This window comes from Martes martes (assembly GCF_963455335.1).
Source record: "Martes martes genome assembly, chromosome: 11".
In the NCBI taxonomy this organism is placed as follows: Eukaryota; Metazoa; Chordata; class Mammalia; order Carnivora; family Mustelidae; genus Martes; species Martes martes.
In genome coordinates this window covers 40148659-40172293 of record NC_137899.1, presented here as the reverse complement: position 1 = coordinate 40172293, position 23635 = coordinate 40148659, and the positions used below count along the sequence as shown (strand labels likewise).

The following is a 23635-nucleotide window of genomic DNA, read 5'->3' as shown; positions in this document are numbered from 1 at the left end:
ATTTTAGCATTCTACATTTATATTATGATGTAGAACACATTAAATAACAATAGAATATGACACATAATACATCCTATTTAAAACACTATATTATGGGACAACTGGGTGGCTCAGTGGGTTAAAGCCTCTGCCTTCGGCTCAGGTCATGATCGCGGGGTCCTGGGATTGAGCCCCGCATCGCATACGGCTCTCTGCTCAGCAGGGAGCCTGCTTCCTCCTCTCTCTCTGCCTGCCTCTCTGCATACTTGTGATCTCTGTCTGTCAAATAAATAAAATCTTTTTAAAAAGACAACACAATATTAAGCTTACATTTATTATACTCTACTACTCTGTAATTATAAAAAATATAAAATTTTTTAAAAAATAAAAATATAAAATTTATGGAACATAATATACAATATTGTGTATTGTATATACAATATTATATATTGGTCTTCTAGGGCTACCATAACAAAATACCACAGGCTGGGTGACTTAAACACAGAAATGTATTTTTTTCACAGTTCTAGAGGCTGGAAATCCAAGATGATGGTGCCAATAGGATTTGTTGCAGATGACATCCTTCTCCCTGTCTTCACCTGGTTCTTTTCTCTATGTGTATATGCTATCTCCAAATTGGGAGTTAGGGCTTCAACGTATGGATTTTGGAGGGACAAAATTCAGCCCATAACAAATATTTCAAGTAGATTATAAGGATTAACCATTTATAGAACACATAAGTATGAAGTTAATCAACATTTTAAAAATCCAATAGCCCCTAGGAAAAAGGCTTAAATCTAATTCTCAGAATTGGGCATTATTTCAGTGTTGGACAGATGGGGTAATTTGATATGCCAATTTTGTGGTCCTAAAGCTAGTAAAATGCCATCACCCTACTGTGAGTAATCTTAAGAACTGCGAGAGTGTTGAAACTTGGGGTGGTACTTAGATGACTCAAAGTTATAGAAATGAGCAAAACATAGTCTTAAAATAAATTCTGGCATAGAATGTAGGATGTTGTGCTTTTATTGGACTTTAACATAAGGTTGATGTAAATAAGATTTAAATAAGCTGAAAATTCTTAGTAATAGAATAGAAAAATGTTTTTATTATTTTTAAAAAGAATTTTTAGCTATAATGAAGTTTTATGAGGATGTTTTCATGAGGTTTTTGAGTATAACACCCACCTATTTCTTTCATGGTTTATGACATGCACTGTTTGAGAAGGACTAACCAATAATACAAAGTTATGCAAGTGATAATTAATTTGAATTCAGTAATTTTCTTATCTAAGATCTATAAGGCCGGATATAAAACAGTCATTAATGATCTTCAAGAGGTTCTCTTGCTTTCTCTTTGGGATTATTGTCATGAGTCAAAATGGTATTCTGTAAATTATACTGATTTCCTGGAAAGCAGGATTCTAGATGTACCTGTATCACCTATCTCTAGGGATTATCTGGGAATAGAATTAAGGAACTTTATTGTGTGCTAAAAGAGTTCCTTATGTGGAAAGAGCCATATAGCCTCCTTTTCTGTTATTGATCCTTCCTAATTCTCAAATAAACACTAATCAAAATACAGGAAAACATTTCAGAAACTTGGTGTATTCTACAAAAATAACTCAAATGCCAAAAATTAATAAAGATCCTTTGTTTGCACTAAACAATGATAATGTAGTGCCTGTTCACAAATGGCCTGGGCAACTATGGTGCTAAGAGGAATTGGGGTCTTTGGGCTGGAGAATCCTTGGGTGTTCATCCTTCAACTGCACTAGTCCAAAGTCTGTGCCCAGCACTATGTCCTCCAAATCCTCGTCTAGTGTTTGGCATAATGAAATAAATAAATAAATAAATAAATAAATAAATAAATAAATATTCAGGCACGCAGACACACAGATTTATTTATATATTTATATACTTACTTACTTATTTCCATCCAGATTTCAGATGCTTTTGTATGTTATACTTAAGCAGGACATCAATAAACACACACATACACACGCAAACACATACACTCACTATTTATTTATTATTTATTTATTTCCATCCAGATTCTTTTCTACATGTACTCAAAGAACCCAGAAATCAATACACAAACATAAATATACACACTTATTTATCTATTTATCTCTAGATTTTTTTCTATGTAGTTAAAGAAGCTAGAAATCAAATATACAGACACACATATAGACACAGTCATGCATTTAATTAATTAATTAATTTTCACTGAGATTCTTTTAATGTATATTCAAAGAGCCCATAAGTCAATTAATATACAGACACAGTGGTACCTGGGTGGTGCAGTCAGTTAGGCAACGAACTTTTTTTCGGCTCAGGTTGTGATCTTGGGGTGGCGAGATCAAGTCCGTGGTTGGGCTTTGTGCTCAGCATGGAATCTGCTTAAAACACTCTCTCTCCCTGTTCCTATGCCCCTCCCCCTGCTCTCTATCTCTCTTTTAAATATATCCTTAAAAAAATAAATCTTTAAAAAAAATACAAACACAGACACACAGACACACCACACTTTCTTTTCTATATATATTTAAAGAAGCCAGAGATCAATAAATATACAGAGACACAGATGCACACTTTATTTATTTATTTATTATTTTCATATTCTTGCCTGTATATAAAGAAGTAAAAAATCAATAAATATACAGACACATAGACACACACAAAGACAGACACACACACACACACTTATTTATTTATTTTCAGATTATTTTCTGTATATATTTGGAGAAGCTAGACACGCACACACACGCACACACACACACTTATTTAATTAATTAATTAGTTAATTAATTTCCCCATACTTTTCTATATATATATTTAAGGAAGCCAGAAATCAATATATATTCAGATACACACACACACACACACACACGCACACACATTTATTTATTTACGTCCACACAGATTCTTTTTTACATATAGTTAAAGAAGCTGGAAATCAATAAATATGTGGACACACATGCACAAACATGCACTTACTTGTTTATTTATACCTGATTTTTTTCTATGTATATTCATAAAAGATGGAAAAAGAGTTCAGGGTGGGTGTTGGGTATGGGTATTTACTTTATTTCTTCAATAAAATATTAGATGCCTGAATAATAAGTTATATCACATATTTTATAGGTATGTACCAAATATTTCCTTATTATGTTGTGTATGTTATTTATGATCCCAAACCATTCATCTTAGTTATATTATTCCATGAATAATTTTATCTTTCCCCACCATTATCATTTTTCCCTTCTCATATTTTTGATTTATCTGGAATTTATTAGTGTATTTTTTGATGTATGGGTCAAAAGTGATTCTTCTTAACACCCATATTTAATTACTTTTATGTGTTTTTGGAAGTTGTATATTTTCCCATTGTTGTGTAACTTATTTTATATTACTAATATAATTTATTCAAGAAAGTAAGAGCTTCAATCAGTGAAACATAGATCTTTTTCAGGATTGACCAGAGTACTTGGGTGGCTCAGTCATTAAGTGTCCACCTCTTAATTTCAGCTTAGGCCGTGACCTCAGGGTCATGAGATTGAGCCCTGTATCAGGCTCCATGCTGGGCGTGGAGCCCAAGATTCTCTCTCTCTGCCCCTCCCCTCCCCCTCCTACTGCTCCCCCAACTCATACTCTCTCTCTAAAAAAAAAAAAAAAAAAAAAAAAAAAATTGACCAATGAAAGAATATTTACGAAAATAAAGTATATTTATGTGTTTTAAGTTAAATAGTGTAGTCCTCATTTTAAACAATTGTTTTGATTAATTATTGGCCTCAACTATGCTGGATAAGAGGGATTCTTTATGTAATTCGTATAGCTATCTATACGAATATAGATTCGTATAAATTCAGGATGGGGAGGAGCCTAGGTGTCACAAAACAGGGATGCATAGGATATTTCCATTTTTTTTTCAAAGTGGTTTGGTTGATAGCTTCTCACCATATTGTTTAAATTACAAGTAACTCCCCATGCAGGCATTTGAGAGGCATTTGGTTGTGCCCCCACTCCCAATTTCCCCAATTCCACCCACCACTCCGTACACCTGTGGAAGTTTGTGTACTCTGGGCTGAATGGACAACTAGCCAGGGTCGCCTGCTTCCCAGGGGAGATGGTTTTTAATTGTGTGTTTTCATCATTAGCTCTAGCTCTTTCCATTTAGTCACCATCTTCTACGTACCCTTCCCAATAAACCATTGTGTTTATGTGACCACTATGTCATATGAATCCAGCAACTCTTTGAAACTGGCACATTAAAGTCCCCTTTTCAAGTTTTCTATATGCAACCTATTACTGCTCTGATGTTATTATGTTTTGAGATATATGATGAGTGCCTCACGGACCCACGTTGTGTCACTTTTCTTCATATAACTTTCATGATCACTCTTTTAGTGTTAATTGGTATTTTGAAAATCCACACGCTCATTTCCAGCACATCACCATCTTACTTCAGTAGTATGTCTTCCTTTCAGCCCTTACTAATGATTTGATAATCTTTCTGTTAATAAGTATCAAGTAGGCCATGAAGTATTGATATTAAAGTTTTTTTTTATGTCAACAGAACCACTATTAATTATGCGGCTTTATTTCATACGGTAAGGTTTTGCATCTTAAGGATTTTATATTGTATCAATAGAGAATTAATTGTGTTGCTTTGTTTTTATTTTATATGTAATTTTGAAGCCAGGAATAATTTAGTTGATCCCTGGAATATTCTGGATAATGGATACTCCATTGTTTGGTATGTTCTTTATACCATCCCCCACTTCCAAACTTACCCCACCCTCCCTTTAGTCTCCCAGACCCTCCCCACTGTTTCACCCCTATTGCTCCACCCTCCTTTCTCCCCTCCTCCCCCCACTCTCCCACTGTCCCACCTCCATTGCTCCACCCTTCCCTCTCCCTGCCTTCCTCCCCCCCCACTCCCTTGCCCCACCCTCCCCACCACCCCACCCTCACTGCTACAACCCCACCTTCCTCCCCCAACCCTGTTCCTTTGATGTTGGTGGATGACGCTGAAATGATCAGGACACAGTTTGCACTTAACCACTAAATCTTTATTAATTGAATTTTTATTATAACATCAATACAATATTAGTAAATAGAGAGAAATACAGCAATAAAATGGGGAAGGGTAAGGAGGTGGTAGGGGTAGGAAGAAAAGGCAGGGATAGGAAGGAGGACCACTGACAGGGTTCTTATTCTTCACTTTTCCGTAACTTCCATGAATATTTACCATCCTTCATTATCAATTTCATTCCAGCAAGTCTATCTCCTCATCCTGTAACTCTCCAAAGGCTTTGCTCACAATCTGGAGCCCTGGACTTAATACCCAGGGCAAAGTTAAATTATTTATTCAATCACCTTTGAACTTTTTCCCACTAGAGTTTTATCCATGTCCAATTTTCCCTAAATAGTTTGATCTCCCTGCAGTTCCCTCTGAGTTTATTTGAAATCTTTAAGGGTAGCAATCATAGGGTAAAGGATCACAAGTAAGTACACATGTCCACTTATAGTTATCTAATACACAGTATCATGCTAACTTTTAAACTAACCCCACCCACTTAATTACTTAATAGTCCCTCCCACCCTAAAATACTTACGATTATATATATCCCCTATTACTTAAAACTGATTACATAAAGAAATAAAAACAATGCAATTTCCACAGACCAATTCCATCAATCACATTCTACAATCTGAAACAACAAAGAACTTTCAGTCCCACTAGATGTTCATTCTTTCGATGAAAATGCAGCGTGGTTCCCACCCAGCTCTTCGTCTCGGCAGGTGGTCCTTCATTTCTGCCCGGGTCTTTCCAGCAGAGTGTTCTCTGTTGCCAATCTTGGAACTGTAGCTGACGTTCGACGTCTGTGGTGGATGACAGGCAGATCAATTCAGGAGCCCAAGAGGTACCTGCAAACTTAAACACAAATCCACACTGCACCATATAGATGTGCCCCTCTTTATTTTGTGCACCTGCAAGTTCCTTACGTCACCTCACATGATTGAATCAAACTCATTCTTCATTTTCCAGCATCAAGTACAAATACCTCATTGCTCAAACTAAATTGACCCTTCAGAGATGTATGTAAACATCCTCCATTTCAAGATCTTAGCACAACGCCTTCCCTAGTTCTCTCCAGGTTTGCCTAACAACAGGAGCTCATACCTTCTTCCTTGATTTAATTAACACCAATAATTTGGGTCAAAAGTCAAATCAAAGTTGCTAATTTGTTTCAAAAAGGCTGAATACTGGCTTTAATAATTTTGATGTTTTGATATATGTCCTTTATGCTTTATTTTGCTCCCTAACTCCCTAGAGATTTAATTTCTTTGCTCCGTCCTTTCTTACGAATAAAGGCATTTTGTGGAAAAAATGCCAAAAAAAAGTTGAAGTATCCAATTAACATAATCAACAGCAACAAAATAAATTCAGTGAAAGGAAACTTATTAAATTCCGATACTATAGAATAAATTTGAAATTACTTATCCTTAACACCTACATTTATAGATAGTACATATAGCAATAAAGCATAGAACACACTGCCAACAGTTTTTCACAAGCTTTACTAAACAGCCAAATGTGCGTCAGGGTCTTCATCCATGCGTCGCTGACCCACACCACCATGCTTTCCCTGACCGCTGCTGTCGTTGGTGGACATCTCCAGACTCTGCTTGCAGTGATGGCAAATGTCCGTGTGCTCATGCCGGGGCCGCAGACAATGACCTATTTCTAGGCCCTCTGCAGCTTGAAGATCAAGTGACAACTGTAAATTTGACACAAAACAACTTGAATTCAAATGTATGGATGATGGGTTGATTTGAGGTAAACTGAAGTGACGCTTCAAAATAGTCCAGAAGCACAAACGCACCATTTTAAAGGTAATTACTCTAAAACACATGAGTGACTGACAAGCTTTCGGATTCCATTGAAGTAAAAAAAAAAAAAAAAAGTGGGGGCGGGGCGTGGGGAGCGGGGAAGTCATTTAGAATTAAATAGCCAATTAGGTATCTTTTTTGAATTTGTAGATCTTTTTGTGTGATTTTTTTTTTAAAGGCCCAATTGATAAAATTGATGTCACATATGACATTAACCTAGCAGATTGAAGAAGAACGGGATGAACTGTTACACCAATACTCCAGCTCTGAGGAGCCTTTCATTCACAGTGTTGTAAGAGAAGTTCACAGTAAAGAAAAATTTTATACTATATTACTTATCAATTTTAATTAGTTTAACAATAAGAATGGGATAGTACTTTGTAATTCAATGGAAATAACTTCTGAAAGCAGTCACCACTTTAAAACACTGTTAAAAGACACTAGTAACCTACAGCTAAAACTTTTAAGTATTTTAAACATGCAAGAATAAGGGTGGGTGATAATGAATGGGTGAAAGATGACGTGGATGAAAAATGAAACTTCACCATTAGACTCTTCTTGATGATACGCAATTTGAAATCTATACCATGTTGTCTACTGCTCAAACTGTGTTTTAGCAATCGGAGGTTGTGTACTGAAACACAAGCCCCTTGACGCCTGCCTCTTTCTTCTCCGTGCGTGGCAGCAAAATGGAGTCTCACCAACCAGGCAGGAAAGATGACACAAATCCTGCAGCAGAGATAACGGCAGCCGTAAAGAATTAAACAGAAAGAGAGAGGTTAGACAGACAGCTCAAGGTAGTAGCAAAAGACCAGGCTAAAGAAGTCAGGCAGTCCCAGGTTAGCACAAAGCATCCAGGAGACTAGAGGTCGTCTCTGGACCGAAGACAACGCTTGTGTTGTCTGTTGCTTTGAGTCATTTGAGTTGCTTTGAGGCCTTTCATTCATTGGCAGCTTCTTTTCATCTCCATCCTCTAGAGGGGACCCCTTTTCACTGTGTGAACTCTGATCCTTTTAAAGTGAGGTTACCCATCAGGCTACCGTCTGGATTTAAAGTTCACTAAAGAAGTCCGTATCTTCAAGACAGTGTCCAGTGTCCCAATTCCTCTTCTTCAAAGATAACCCTCGCAGGCATAGGAGTGTGGGTCTGGGTGCTAAATTCATGTCCCCTCTCTAAGCATCCTAATGCTACAGTCTAGTGAGGGGACTGATGATGAAATGCCCAGATGTATATGGAGGCAGACGCATGGAGAGATGCTTCCAACACTTCAGGTGATCCTCTTCCAGCCAATTAACAACACTGCTGAACTTTCTTCCGAAGAACCAGGACAAGTTGGTAACATTAACTCAGAGTCTCTTAAGAGTTGGGTACGGGACTGCAAGGTAGTCACACCTCATAAACATCTAACATACCTGGAGCCACCAAAAGTCTCCGGTTACCAAGTTTAACACTTTTGTGGAAGCCATTACTGGCATGATGATGGTAAGGTGTTGTGAGAAAGCCAGAGTTCTTGGGTACATGAGATTTGCACCAGGGTGTGAAGGCACACTCTAACCATGCAAGAGTCCCTTCTGAGAGAGCACTTCCTTCTGAGGCCTGAGGTGTTTCTGTTGCAGGGGTTTTGCCTGCTCCTGGGAGAACCGGTCAAGTTGCTGCTCCTTGAGAATTAACGGAACCATGAACGCAGAGTTTGAAGATGGTGAAGTTTCTAAGGGTGCAGCAAAAAGATCACGGAAGCCGTTTTACACTGCACCAACAATTCTGGCTTCCTTAATAAGGCGTCGGTCCTCCAGTGATGTAAAGAGAGTACCGAGACTGCAAGAAAAGTCATGTCCTCCTCCGCCTCATCTCCCCCTCCATGAAGAAATCAGCATCTCCTGTGTTTGCATCAGCTTCTCTGTAAATGTTAAACGTGGAATCTGGCAGCCTATTAATTTAGATGGTGACAGAGGTTTCAGCAGGTAAAACCCAGGTTTCCAGGATTCGCTGGGAAGTAAACTTGTCAGGAATTTTAGTTAAATTGGCAGTTAAGGTGGAAAACTGAGAGATAAAATGTGTTGGTAAATATTCTGTCGCTCTCAGACAATGGCGGAGGTCTTTTGGTGCTTTTTTAGGATGTGTGCCAGTCCAGGGTGGCCCTGACCTTTCCGTAGCCATTTCAGAGAGGGCTGTGCCTCAGGTTGGCCTGAAGATGCAGTAGCCGAGTTTAGCACACAGTCACTGATTGAGAAGCTGAGCAGGAGTAAATTTGAGGGTAGAGATCCTGAAGGACACGACAAGTGTCTACATGGTGCTGTAAGACGGCGGCGGCGGCGGCGGCGGAGGTGGCGGCGGCGGCTGCGGCGGTGGATACTGGGGTACCGGAGGCTGGCGGTACCAATGTGGGTTCCAGGTGATCATCACGGGGACATAGAGCGATCGTCCATGTCCATCTCGCCCCACTGGGTACCAGGCGAATCCTACTGGGTAGGTCGGGTACGTGGCGTATGTGGGGTACGTCTGGTATCCAGGTAGTTGAGGTACGTATTCAGTGTACGTTGCCAGGTGAGCCTGGTCATCCAAATTTGGAATAGAGAGTCGAGGATACTGATTCTGAATGGTGAAGCTGTTGGGAGCTCGGCAGTCGTAGGAGACTTGCAGTTTCCATCCCCTCTTCACCTGGAGAACTTGGGCTCCATTCGGGGCGATTGTGGGAGTAATCAGCCCGTCTTTCACGTTTCTGGCCACAAAATCTCGCAGAGCTGCCATTTCGGGTTCGGACAGTGAGTACACGTGTCCGCTGGGAATACTGTGCGCTCCAGGTATCATTTCGATGGTAGGGTCAACCAGGCGGTGATCCGGGTAGACGTTTTCGTCCACTGGAGTGTACACATTCTGGACATAGTAATACCTCACTGGCTGGTAAACTCTGTATCCATCCACCGGGTAGTAAAACGACGGCTGTGCCGGTGGTGGGAGCGACGGAGGTATTGGGGAATACATCCGGCAGTGGTATCGGCAATATTCAGAATCAAAGACGATCGATCGGGTGCTCCATGTGATGTTGGGATCGTGTGTGCTCAGCCAGCGCACCCCGAGGACGACGGGGAAGAACGGAGACTGAGTCACATCGAATGACAGCACCTCGCGGTGATCTCCCAGGTCGACTATCAGGTCGTGTGTTTCGTGGACAACTGGGCCCGATGCTATGGGGCGTCCATCAATCGCTTCTACCAGTATTGGCCAGTCCTTGACCCTCAGAGGAATTCCGTTTTGGGCAACATATTCGTGATCGATGAAGTTGCCAGAAGCACCAGAATCGATCATGGCTCGGACGAACAGGGTGTGTCTGCCCGGGAGATGAATCTGGAGCATCACTTGCAAGTGTGGAGATGAAGCATCATCTTGTGGGGACCTTATTAATTCTGGCCCGGTCGCTGAAGGTCCCTCTACAGCGGGGCCGGGGAGTTTCCCGCCGGCGAAGCCTTTGAGGCCTTGGCAGGACAGTTGTCGGCGTAGTGACCTCCATTTCCGCAGTAGAGGCAGAGGTTCAGCTTTCTGCGTCTTTCTTTTTCCTCCTGGGTCAGGCGCATGCGGGCGCCGCCCACGGGCTCGGTGGGATCTACCTGGTGGTGGCTCGTGATGTGCGGCAACACCAGCGCGCGTGGTGGGGAGCGCGGCTTGCGAGCGGCGGCCGCTCTGGCCAGCCTTCTCTCGATGTGGATGCACTGGCCGATCAGCGCCGACAGCGACTTGGCTACTTCGAGGCGGGACAGCTCTGCCTGAATGTGGTCGCTGAGGCCCTCGTGGTACTGGTCGATCAGGGCGGGCTCGTTCCAATCCAGGTCCTGCGCAATCATCTGGAAGGCGTTGGAGTAGTCGATGACCGACCCCATGCCCTGGCGCAGACGTCTGATCTTGCGTTTGGCGGCCTCTCGCCTCTGGGGGTCTTCGAAGACGTGCTTCATTTCGGTCATGAAGGCTGGGTAGTTGTGCATCAGGTAGTGGGATCGCTCTAGCTTCGCGGAGGCCCAGCGGGCGGCGCGGCCGGTCATCATGCTGGTCACGAAGCAGACGCGGACGCGGTCGACTGAGAAATCTCTGGTGCTTTTCTCCATGAAGAGCTGGCATTGGGCCATGAAAGGAACCAGCATGTCTGGGTTGCCGTCGAACTTCTCAGGAAGGTCATCTGGGCACTCTTCCTCTAGGGGAGTGGGTGGGGCAGCCGCCGCCGCAGCACCACGGAGCTCGAGGTCATCCTCCTCATCCTGAGGCGGGGGTTCCACTTGCTCACGGAGGGAGGTGTTCTCCTCTGTGAGCTTCTGCACCTGGTTCTGCAGGTTGTTGTTCTCCTCGGACTGCTTCATGACCTTCTCTCGGAGGTTGTTGATCTCTTCAGAGAGATCGTCCCGCCTTCGTTCGGCCAGGTTGGGGATGTACTGGCCCCTTTGGGCGCTGCGTGAGGAGGAAGAAGAGGAAGAGGAGGAGGAGCAAGAGGAAGAGGAGGAGGAGGGGCCGTTGGGGGGAGGAGGAGGAGGAGGAGGTGGGCAGTCGGGCCCCAGGGTGAGAGCTGGAGTGGGAGGAGACCTCCCAGATGTAGCTTCGCTCCTGTGGGGATGGAGGCCCGGATCCTGGCCTCCTCTTCCACCCTTTCTTCTTTTTGTTTTCAAAAGCTTTTTGTTTCTGTAAACAAAGATAAAAGTATAAATTTAACATACACATTAAAAGCAGCACATTTCAAAAAACACTTTAGCATTTTAAAGTAGCCACTAAAATACTTTAAATACGTGAGTATTTAAAGTATGCCCTAAAATACTTTAAATACATGAGTATTTAAAGTATGCCCTAAAATACTTTAAATACATGAGTATTTAAAGTATTCCCTAAAATACTTTAAATACATGAGTATTTAAAGTATCCACTAAAATACTTTAAATACATGAGTATTTAAAGTATCTCTTTGTTCTACTTGCTTACATTAATAATTAATAAACAAACACAAAGCTTGCAAAAGGGAGAAAGAAGTTAATCAATTAAGACAATAGATAACAAAAAGCACCCTACTTTTTCATGTCCAAATGACCTTTTCCTCCTCAAATGTCACCTGTTTATTATGTATTCAATAATACATAACTATATCAACAGCAAGTTTACCTTCCCTAACTATAAAAGAATGCTGAGACATTCTAAACAACAGTTTTGTACCAAGAGAGCACGGCAAGAAACTTTCAAGTCAAAGATGGAGACCAAATAAAAACACGCAAGTAAAGCCAGAAGGATAACTGTTATTAGACAAGTTACCTGAAAAATAGCTAATATTCCAGCCAAGAGGAAACCAAAAAAAGGGTGGGGGATTAGAATCACAATGTCTATATTCATCAATATAGACACTACCTCCAAGGAGGTTGCCAACTCATTATTAACATTAACAACTGTCACAGAGCCCACAGGATTGTCTAAATCCAACCATAATCTAACCATAATCTGATTACCCAAAGAGAATTCCCTATGGGACAGAAGTGGCACTGAGCAGTTTCCCTCCTTATTATGCAGTCAATCCACAAATATCAATTGATGCCCCCCAGGAAGAGCTGGGCTATAAAATGGGACGTTCCAAGAGGCCCAATAACAGTACACCTCAAACTTATAATACAGATTTAATTAAATAATGTAAGTAAAGCACTGAATGTTCAATAACTTAGCTAATATTAATAAAGTTATTAATAAGGAAGGTAACTAAAATTAAAATAGGGAGGGGCTGCAATTATGGCAACCTAGCCATGCATTTCCCACTTAAAGACATTAATTTATTTTGGATACACTGTTGGCCAAACCCAGGGCCTCATTTGATTCGCAGGTCATCAGTTTGCAACTTCTGGTTTTTAAACAAGTTTTTGTTAGCACAGTCCCACCCAAAAGTTTGTAATTTAGAGCAGGACAGGGCTGTACCCCTTCCTAGGTGGTGAGTAGCTATATGGGGGAGTTGGGGGGAGTTTGGGGGGTTGGGGATTAAAGGTCTTAATTATGGGTATGGGGACGATAAATCACACATACAATAAATCATACAACAGTGCCTATGTACTTCTTAAAAAGAGGGTTAAATGCATTTATAGTAACTTATTTTAACTTTTTAATAATTTTAAAATGAGCATGAAATTCTCATATTTGGAAAACTTTAAGAAAGTGCTCAAAAGTTTAAAAACATAATTTAGAAAGCGGGCAGACTGCTTGTTCACCAAATTTTAACTTGGCAGTCCTGGCCACCTATTCCTCTCTGACCCATCAAGGCAAAAATGGGACACTAAATTAATTATATTAATTAAAAATCACAAAGATAAACGTGTTATTCAAAGAAGTTCGGTGAAAAATACCTACTATTTCAATCAGTAGGGTATAAGGGGAAAAAAAAGGTAATGGTAATCAAACATGATGCCTGTACACTTCAGCCTTGTCTCTAGCTATAGCGAAATACCCCTTTCTCCTCCTTCCTTGAAACCCCTCATAATCTTTTAGGCCCTTCCCCTGTACCCCCACTCCCCCCACCCCCAGCCACTTTATGCTCTGCATTGTCCTTGGAGTGGCTATACAGCAAGCAGAGTCTTTGAGGGACATAATCACTGTGCCATTTTAATAGTTTTAATTGGCATTCGAGATAAAATATTCTAAATAGTCTGAAAGTTTAGAAAATAAATCATAACCTGTGACACAGTTTCATTTCTAACTCCATAAAGATAATTAAATTAGTGACACTCAAAAGGTCACGAAATAGTGCAATTTTTATCAAAAAGTTTTGTTTTTATTTAATAAATGTTTAATAAAATAAAATTACTTAATAAAAAATTTTATTTAAGAAACAGCCCATTTATTAAAAGTTTTAATGTCCCATTAAAAACAACTAATAAGCATAAGTCAGGTGACTCAGGTGCCACTTTTGTCATCTAGACATTAATAGTTTGAAAACTTAGAGAGAAGACTTCTGGAAAGGCATTCAGAGCATGGCCTGGGGCTACCTGACCCAGGTCATGAAAGTTAACAACCTACATGTCAATCACAGTCACTGGGGTGTGCTTTATTGAGGCCCAAGTCTGAAGGTTTTAACATCTGCAAAACACAATAATAGGATAGGTATAACAACATGTTCAGAAATCAGCAAACAATCATTGTATTGTTTAGGGAATCAGAAGATCAATAAGTGTTTAAAATTCAAATGCTTTTGGTAGTCAGGAAGATAACATAAAAGTGCGAAGAAACTAGAGTTAAGACAATAAGAAGGGGGCTGTGACTATGTAATTTGGGGATGCATGTCCCCTCCCAAAGACACTGAATTCTTTAACAAATTTTTAATTCAATGCTGGTAAAATTAAGGACCTTATCTGACCTGCAAGTTCACCAGTTTGAGACCCCTGACCTTTACCAAGATCAGGCATCAGGTACCCACCCATGGGATTTTTAATTTTGGGATGGGACTCCAAGTCCTAAAGGAGATAACTGCCCAGAGAAGAATAGTTTTATCTTTAAAAATGGTAGTATAGTGGGCAGGCAGGTTTAACATTCAGTGTAAATAAAGTTTTAAAATATTTAAATAGTAACTAAAGCACCAGTTAACTTGGAAACAGGAGCAGTGTGACTTTATTTCAGCTACAGAACTCTGGCTCCTTCAACCCCCCCTTACTAGGGGCTGGACTGCAGAGGTGAGGTCAAGAGGCCCCATTCCTAAAACCTGAAAGGACGCACAGCATAGAGCCAAGCCCATGGGACAGATGTCACCTTTAGACATGGAAAAAAAAATCAGTGTTAATCTATATAGGAATTAAATACATTTGATTAATCTTTGACTCTTCATGATTACTTCTAAAAACTTCTATTCCCCAAACACACCAAAGAGTAACAGTAGCCAAAAACCATTGCACATTAAATATCTCATTAGAAAATGACACTTCATTAATCAACTCTTAATTGCCTTACATTTTCAAATGTCCCAATTTCTTTTTTAGTACCTTGTGTGTTATTTGTGAAATGCAAATTATATTAATATGCACATTTTTACCATTGTTTTGAACTTTAAAAGAATGCAAAAGAAGATACCAAATTTCCAAAGGGGGTGGGAGTTAGGACAGCAAGGTGGGCCTGGGGAGTAAGTGAAAGCTGTAATTACTCTAAATACAAATATGTAAAATATATAAATTATATACTTGTTGGGGGGAGATGACAGATATTTGGGAGTTAAAGTCCTGGCTCATGGCTTATAATATAGGAAACCAGGTTTTAAAATTTCTTCCTTTAGTTAGAAACATAAATGTGGTATATCTGACTGGAGGTAAGGCATCAATTTGTTTTATATGCATGTTTTATAATGCCAGCTAAAACCCTCCAATCTATATTTTGTAATGTTGATGTTACATTATACAAATTTCAAATATGACAATTATGTACCACCATTAAGTATTCCATTCACCCCAAATTTAAATAATTAGCTTTTGCTTTTCATTTTTAAAAAGCTAATTATTTTGGATATCTTAAATATAGTTTTGTATTATAATTACAGCTTACATTACTGGAGTTTAAAAATGCACTTTTTTTTTTCATCCTGTTAAGTGTGAGAGATAAGGCAAGCAAGCAATGCCTGGGACATTCCAGGACAGCAAACACCATAGAAAACAAACCAGAAAACCCCTGCAGACTCCAAAGAAGGCACTGAATAAGCCAATTCACTCTGGTCATTTAATACATACTTAATGAATGCCTACCATGTGCCAGGCACAATTAATAAATATGTAGGCAAGTTAGCCAGGGCTAATCCCTAGAGTTCCAAAGGGGAAAAAAAAAAAAAACCAGCTTCACAGGCACACAGATAAACACCTCATCCTTGCCTCAAGACCAAGCCAACAGTACCAATAAACCACTCCTATGAAGCACAGTTCAAAAGTTGTTCCTTATTTTCCGTCCACCAAATAATTTGATTTCAGTAAGCCACCACAAATGTCCATTAGTGTCTCTGAAAACCCTTAAATGTGAAAGTATTTAAAACAATTTAATTTCATTTGTAGTAAAAACATTTAGCTGGATTGCCCTTAGGGGCACCAGTCATGTCTGCTCAGAAGCACTTTTCATAACCCACTATCAGGAGTTTAAATTGTGGAATTATATTATTTAATATACAAAGCACTTGTAAAAAATGCTTATAAATCCCAGGCATAATTAGCATTTTTGCTAATTGTTTTTATTTATTATTCTTATACTTATTAGACACTAATGGATAAAAAGCAAAATCCGCGCCACCAAGAAACCGCAAGAGGGAGGGGCTGGGCAGCCAGGCTCAGGCAGTGAAAGCAGTGAAGGCGCGCAGGCGCAGAGGATGTGGGCCTGTAGGGAGGGGTTGGGGGCTCACACTGCGCACGCGCAGAAAGTCTCTGGGAGGCGGGGCCATAGGCCACCTCAGAAGAGGCGGGCTCAGGGAGGGGCCAAGCTTTGGCGAGGCGGTGTCTGGGCAAGCCACCTCGGAGGAAGTGGGCCTAGGGAGGGGAGCTTTCTGGGGGTATCGCCTCAGAGGAGGTGGGCTCAGGAGGAGGTGGGGGTTCTGAGGGGACCCACCTCAGAGGAGGAGGGCTCAGGGAGAGGCGGAGTCTGGAAGAGCAGCCTGAGGAGGCAGGCTCAGGGAGAGGCGGAGTCTGAGGGAGCGGCCTCAGAGGAGGCGGGCCTAGGGAGAGGCGGGGTTTGGGGGAGCGGCCTCAGAGGAGGCGGGCTCAGAGAGAGACGGGGTTTAGGGGAGCCGCCTCAGAGGAGGCAGGCTCAAGAAGAGGCGGGGTTTGGGGGGGAGGCGGGCTCGGGGAGAGGCGGGGCCTGAGGGGGCGGCCTCAGAGGAGGCGGGCTCAGGGAGAGGTGGGGTCTGTGGGAGCCACCACAGAGGAGGGGGTTCAGGGAGAGGCGGGGCTGGGGAGAAAGTATCTAGAAGGCGCGCTCTAGGAAGGCGCGCTGCAGAGGAGGCGCGCTCTGAGTAGGCGCTGGGAGGCGCTAAGCACGCTCCGAGCGGATACTGCAGAGAAGGCGCGCTAGAATGGGCGGGGCAGGTCTGAGACTGGCTGTTTGCCTCTCCTAGGAACCCCCTCCCCAAACCCCTCCCACCAGCCTCCCCAGCCAGATTCATTTTATGCAACAGCGCAATCACCCCCAGATCCACCACTCCCCACCAAACTAAGCAAACCAACAGTTTCCACAAACTGTTGCTGGACGCCAATTCGCGCCACCTTTACAACTACACCGCCACTTCGATCCAGCGCAACTAGGCAAGGCAGCCCGCTCTGCCACCACCAAAAGATTCCCTTTTGCACTCAAGTCAGCGCCCCTCCACTCCACAGCTATAGCAGGAATGGTGTGGGCAGAATGTTAAACACTAATTTTTGCCCGGGGCTCCATTTTGTCTAACAGCACCATCATGCAGACAACCGTCCTGCAGAAAAACATAGTGGGAGCCATTCCAAAAGGTGTGTTAGAGACAAAGGGTGGGGTCCCCCACTAAGAAGACAGAGTAATCTTATTCTGCAGCTCTTGCCCCTTTACAGCTGGTTTCTTTGTAGCGCAAAACAGTGCAGCTTGTATACCTCTGCAGCTGTTATTACTTTGTAGCGCGTTTTAGGTGTAAATTCTCTGCAGCTCATGTACCTCCGCAGTTCCTGTGCCTTGGAGCACAATGAAGCGCTGTTGTAGTGCTAGTGGTATCATTCTTGTAGCGCTCATCTGATGCAGCTCAGGTTTTGTAGCGCATTTAAAGCGCAAGTCAGTCATCAGTCTGCAGCTCATATACTGCTGCAGTTCGTAATGGTTTGTAGCGCATTGAAGCGCCCATCAGTTTGTAGCGCAATTGAAGCGCCCGTGCATCTATAGCGCATTTGACGCGCTTATCAGTTTGTAGCGCATTGAAGCGCCCATCAGTTTGTAGCGCTATTGAAGCGCCCATCCACCTATGGCGCATTTGAAGCGCTTATCCGTTTATAGCGCATCGAAGCGCCAATTAGTTTGTAGCGCCTATCACTATGTAGCGCTTTTGAAGAGCAAATTGCAGATTGGTCTGTAGCTCATGTCCGTCTGCAGCTCATGTCTGTCCGCAGCTCATGTCTGTCTACAGCCCTTATCTGGACTTGAGTCCTGGAAATCAGAGCCCTGAAGGCTTGGTTTCTCCACTCTGTTTTGGGGTACTGCCAGTGAAGGCGTGACACGATTTGCGTGGAGACATTCAGGGGCACTACTCCATCTCCCGCAGCTCCCGAAAAGGACAGGGAAGGAATGTGATCTTAATAAAAGAAACATCCTCACCGCATACTCACCACGCGAGGACTCCTCTGCGAAGACAGGAGGACGGGGTCCCACACCTGCGCCAGGCGTGGGTTCCGCTGGGTGCTCTGCAGCCCGGAGTGGCTCCGGACGCGAGCCCGCTCAGCGGACCTTTCTCGAGGCTCGGTGGACCCTCTCCGCTGTTCTCCCCAGGTCGCAGTCAGGTTTCTTCGACACACACCAACCGAAGTTGAAGCGCGTGTACCGGGAGCGCCGACTGGGAGCCTTATATAGGCTGAACAGAGGAGGGGGGCGCCAAATCCCAGCGTGCTCCGCGGGCTAGGGGGGCGGAGGGGAGCGGGGGCGGAGGGGGGATGGGGGATGGGGGTGGGGGGCGATGGCCACGCTACACTGGCCCGCCGCTAGAGGGAGTACGGGATTAAGGAGGGGGTGCAGGATGCTGATGCTGAACTGGCCAAGCTGGGAGGAAAGAAGAAAGGGAGGGGAGGGGAGAATCGAGGACGGCTGGCCTAGCCAGGCCAAGAATGCAATTGCCCCGGTGGTGGGAGCTGGGAGACCCTTGTGCTTGGACGGGACAGGGTCGGGGGACACGCAGGATGAGCCCCGCGACCACTGGCACCTTCTTGCTGACAGGTTAGTGGCCCGCGCGCGACGGGAGGTCCTGGGGCCAACAGGCCGCCGCCTCCCCATCCCCCGCCCGGGTTTTGGGTATCTGGGTGTATTCTCTGGGTGTCAGCCCCTCTTGCTGCCCCTGTCCCCACTATACCCCTCCTCCAGGACACCCGTACCCCAATTCTCGGACCCTGTGAGTCCCTTTCCAGGCTTGACCCCTGGCCTTTTCTTTTTCTCCGCGCCCCCGCGGGCCCCTCCCTGCCCAGAGCGCACAGAAATTCCATCTCCAATTTCCATTCCTACCCGCACCCCCCAATTCCCAGCCCTGGTGGTGGACCTCTCCCCATCCCTGCAGCAAAGATTTGGGGGTAGTCGCCCATTTTTCTGGGGGTCGTTACCACACGAATGGGGCACTGCGGCCCCGGAGACAAGCCATAGGAAATGGGTGTCAAGCTGCGTCCCTTTCCACGCAAACACATCCTTTTCTTTCCTTTCCTTGAATCCGATCGGGAGAGAAAACAAAAATGTGCGTTTGAAACACTTAATCCCCCCTCTTCCTAAGAGCATTTCTCGGCGGCGGAGATCTCGTTTTCCTTAGGGTTTATGGAGCGGGGAAGCAGAATCGTGAAATGCTGGGAGCTAAACAGGGCGTTCAGGTCAGGGTTAACCCCAGCTTGGGGCCAGAGTCGCTGCAAACAACATCGTTTGCCCCACCAACTGCACTATTTTGAAAAGCTAAAACAATTAAAAACAGCTGTGGGTGCCTCCAGTGTGCTTGGAGGCTCCCAGCTATGGCCTTTTGGTGGTGATTACAAGGTTTATACAGAGACCTAGTTCTCCCTGCAACGTTACATTTTTCTAAATCTTGTAGAGAGAATGAATACGTTTAGTCACGGTAACCGCATGTTTAATCCTTTCAAGCGTGTTGCCGAGATTCGGCCACAAATGTTTGTGTGTATTTATGCATATAAACATACATATTTTACCTTAGATAAAATTGCAGTGAGTTACAAGCCTTTAAACTACTGATGAAGAAAGATGCTTAAAAAAAAAAAAAAAGCCGTAAGGAGGATTTCCATTTAAGTGCCTCAAAGTGTTAGGTTCTAAGAAAAAGGACAATTTGTGGATGATCTTAGAAAAAGAAGTTTAGTTAAAAGGGAAAACCAATTGTTTACAGCTGAGTGAGGTTCCTGAAATATGGGTGAGACACATTTGTATTCGAAGGCTAACACTGAGCATATTTTAGTAATATTGCTACAGATTATTTATACGTATGGGAGAATTAAGAATTTGGTCCATTGTAGATGACAGGGTGTCAGGAATTGCACGTGAAGATGGCTTTTCTAGGAATAAACAAAACTGGAGCACATTTACTGAGATTTTACTTTTTATCAGAAATGAGATGTTGACCATCGGATATATGAGAGAATGAATGAAGTGAAGATTTCCAACAATGAAAGATATTTTTCTAGGAAGTTGGGGTGAGCACAATTATAATTTCTAGAAGTGCCTTTTACTCTTAAGATGTTCATTCTTTCCTGCAAGTTAAAATAATTTTAGGATTCTTATGTTTGCCGGAGTACCATTCTCCTGACCACCAAACTGTCAACCCCTTAGACTTTTTTTCCAGTCCAGAAAAGTTACTTCACCTAATTGTTAACTGATAGATATTCTTTTTCTAAAAAGTGAGAGTAAAAACCAGTATAGATGGTAAGGAAAAAGAAGGTTTAAAAATCTATCCCAAGACACTTAAAGTTTGAACCACTTTGAACCAATTTAAATTTTTTATTTCAAAATGTTAACCAGAATTTTTTTTTAATATAAAAACAGCTTTAGTATTATTTTTATCATACTGATTTCCTACTCACTATGCAAAATTCAGGAGAAAAGAACTCCAGAAAACTGGGGAAAAGGCAAGAAAATCAAGATCACCTGTAACCCCTTCATCCTGAGTTAACCTTCGTAAACATTATAGAGTTTACTTTTTCAGACTTTCTTTATGCATGCTTACGTATCAAAATAATATATATTCTTCGTGGAGCTGCATATGTATGATTTTTAAAAATTAAAAATGAGATTAAATTAATTTTTCAAATTAATTTTTTCCCAAAGAGAGCTGTCAAATAACATTATATTTGCCCAGGTTTTTTTTTAAAAGGAAATAATATTAATTACTTTTTCTAATTAAAATTTTAAATGAACAACATTGGTACATAAATATTTAAAACTAGAGAACTAAGAATTTCCCCTGACTTCACTATTCTAACATACACAGTTATCATTTTGGTATATTTCCTTGTGTTTTTATTTCTCAACATATAAAATAATTTTTACTTTGCTTAAAAACAGAATTTTCTAAGAAAAAAACAATATCGATAGGTAAGTGATTATGATAAAACTTTTAAAATCTGAAACAACAAGACAATATTAAAAACAAACACAAAAATCAACTATGATAGGCAATATTTTAGATAATATTTGTGTTAGCTAACAATACAACATTAACTATCCCCCCATTAGTAGACAAGAATTTTAAACACTTTTTTTGACATTTAGTATCCTAAGTGAATTTTGGATTTTCTCAGATATTTCCAAGTGTTGACTGTTTCTTACCCATTTTGCACAAGATTGCATGCAAAGCAAAGAAGGGTGTTAATAAGCATATTTATTTTATCAGATAATAACTGGGCATTGTATTTGGACAGTTGAAAACATTTTTATGAGCATTTGCTGTGGATCTATGAAGCTGTTGATTTACCACCTGTATTTAACTTCTTATGTAGTGGGAAAAGTGTATTTCAAAACAAAGTAGAATTTTCCCTTGTCAGGTAGTAACTAGACTTTCTACTTGGACTTTTACCTATTTTATGACAATTTGCCATGTTAAATGTGATACTCTTGACTTACCTCAGGTATTCAGCCTAATTTCTAGGGTGGTGGGAAAATTGTATTTCAAAACAAAGTGGAATTTTCACTTGTCAAATAATAACTAGACTTTCTAGTTGGACATTTAATCTCTTTTAAATGAAAATTTGCTATGGACCTATGAACCTACTGATTTACTACATGCATTTGACTTAACTTTTAGCATGGTAGGGAAAATTTATTTCTAAGCAAAGTAACGTTTTCAGTTGTCAGTATTAGCTAGACTTAGTATTTGGTTATTTTATCACTATTATAAGAGTTGCCATCAATCTAAAAGCTGTTGGTTTACCTGGTGTATTTAGCTTAGCTTCTAGGACAATGGACAAATTGTATTTCTAAGCAAATTGAAATTTTCACTAGTCTTTCTCTCAAACGTTAAAAATAGTGAGAGACAGGACCGGAGAGAACTAGTGAGAGACCTCAAAGAGATAAAGACAACATGTATTTCAGATTCTAACACGGGTTTCCTGCTGATGAAAACCATGCTCTAAACAAAATGCTGAATCAGTGAAGAAACCCTGACATGTTAAAAAACTCTCCATCAAATTTCAGATTGTTTGAGGATTCCAGTAAGGGCAGGATTTATAGATACTATTTTCTCCCAAATAACCAGCCACTTTGTTTCTTTTTCTCTTTTACTAAACTGTAGCACGCACTCACTCTTTCTGACTCCTTTTCTTGAACCTTACCCTTGCTTCAGCTCTAAACATCAGAATGCAAATCCTATTGCTGATCTTATTTCCTGCTCTTATTGCAAAATAAGGATTCCAGGTGAATAGATGATATGAGTTTATGTGTCCGCTAGAAATTCTCGAGATGGAGCTGTGGTTTAGTCCAAAGCTTCATAGAACTGTTAACATTCCTTTTCATCCTATTGAACTTCTCCAGCAGAGATAGACAGAGAGACAGACATAATAGACATATAGACAGACAGTCATGAACAGACTCTCTCTCTTTCACACACACACACACACACACACACACACACACACTCTCAAGCTTTTTCTAAACTTGAGAATACTGTTCTCCGGTCTGCTGTCTTCCTGATTTCCACAAATGTTAGCCAAAAACAGGAATGCAAAATTCAAAAAAAGAAGCTGGTGTTCCTAAGGATCAACAAGTCTTTTTAAATGAACATTTTTTGATGGGGGTTTTTAGTTGGTAGGATCAGATGGAGTCTCAATGCTCTTAAAGCTGTTTAATATGATCTGCCTCCAAACAACATTCTCTCTAAGCAGAATTCCTAGTGTCTTCAATTTTTAAACAATGTAACTATAGTAAAGACAGTATTGAATAAAAAACAATCTCCACAGTTTGACGCTAGAACAGACATTTCCATTGATGCCCCTTTCTTTCTAGTCTTTGTTCTGTTTGCATATGTATTTTTCAAAGACTATAATTTTAATATGTGTAGTTTTGTACACTTTGTTTTGAAACATAAGTGCATCTTGCTTTCAGCAAAGCATCTGTTAAGGCTTTAGATGCTCTTATGTGAGATGGTGTGTAGACTAGCCGGATTGCTTTGTGAGTATGAGGTAGGCTAAGCTAAGCACCCACCAGGTGTGTAGGTTACTGGGTTGGGGTCCAAGAGTGGTCCCTGGGGAAAGATTCAAGCCTTTGCCCTGGGTCTTCTCTTTTTCAGTGAATTTTATGAATGATTTGAATGAAGATTTAAGAGGCTTGCATTAAAATCCAGGGATGACTTGCAAAGGGGTAACTGTGATAAGTAGATAACAGAATTTAGAGTTAATATTACTTAAACAGGCTGCTGTGCCATGCAAAAGATGTTTTATAGCAGTAAATACATCATAACTCATTGGTATATAAGGAAGGAGGTGACTTAATGTGGTGGCAATTTTTGAGGGAAAAGAAGGTTAATATGAACCAGTGGCTTGATGTGTCTGTGAAAAAGAAGAAAAAATCAAATTCAGATTCTGATTCTGAGAATAGTATAG

At 41.5% G+C, this 23635-nt stretch overlaps 2 protein-coding genes across 3 annotated transcripts in view; one reads left to right on the top strand and one right to left on the bottom strand.

Moving 5' to 3' along the window:
* Positions 1–10303: 10303 nt before the first annotated feature.
* On the bottom strand, positions 10304–17808 carry PEG10 (paternally expressed 10; the record flags this gene model as incomplete). The annotated part of the gene is made up of 3 exons (XM_080818718.1): positions 10304–11537; positions 17412–17530; positions 17656–17808. The coding sequence occupies 3 exons, from the start codon at positions 17806–17808 to the stop codon at positions 10304–10306; spliced, it is 1506 nt and encodes a 501-aa protein (XP_080674844.1).
* A 788-nt stretch (positions 17809–18596) lies between these two features.
* Positions 18597–23635, top strand: part of SGCE (sarcoglycan epsilon) — a 66981-nt gene continuing 61942 nt past the window's right edge. Inside the window, exon 1 of one of the 2 annotated variants that reach the window (XM_080819017.1) lies at positions 18597–18776. In XM_080819017.1, coding sequence (XP_080675143.1) covers positions 18668–18776 — 109 coding nt within the window. In that variant the 5' untranslated portion in view covers positions 18597–18667. The remainder of the gene's footprint in view (positions 18777–23635) is intronic. The other variant, XM_080819016.1, reaches the window with a different exon arrangement.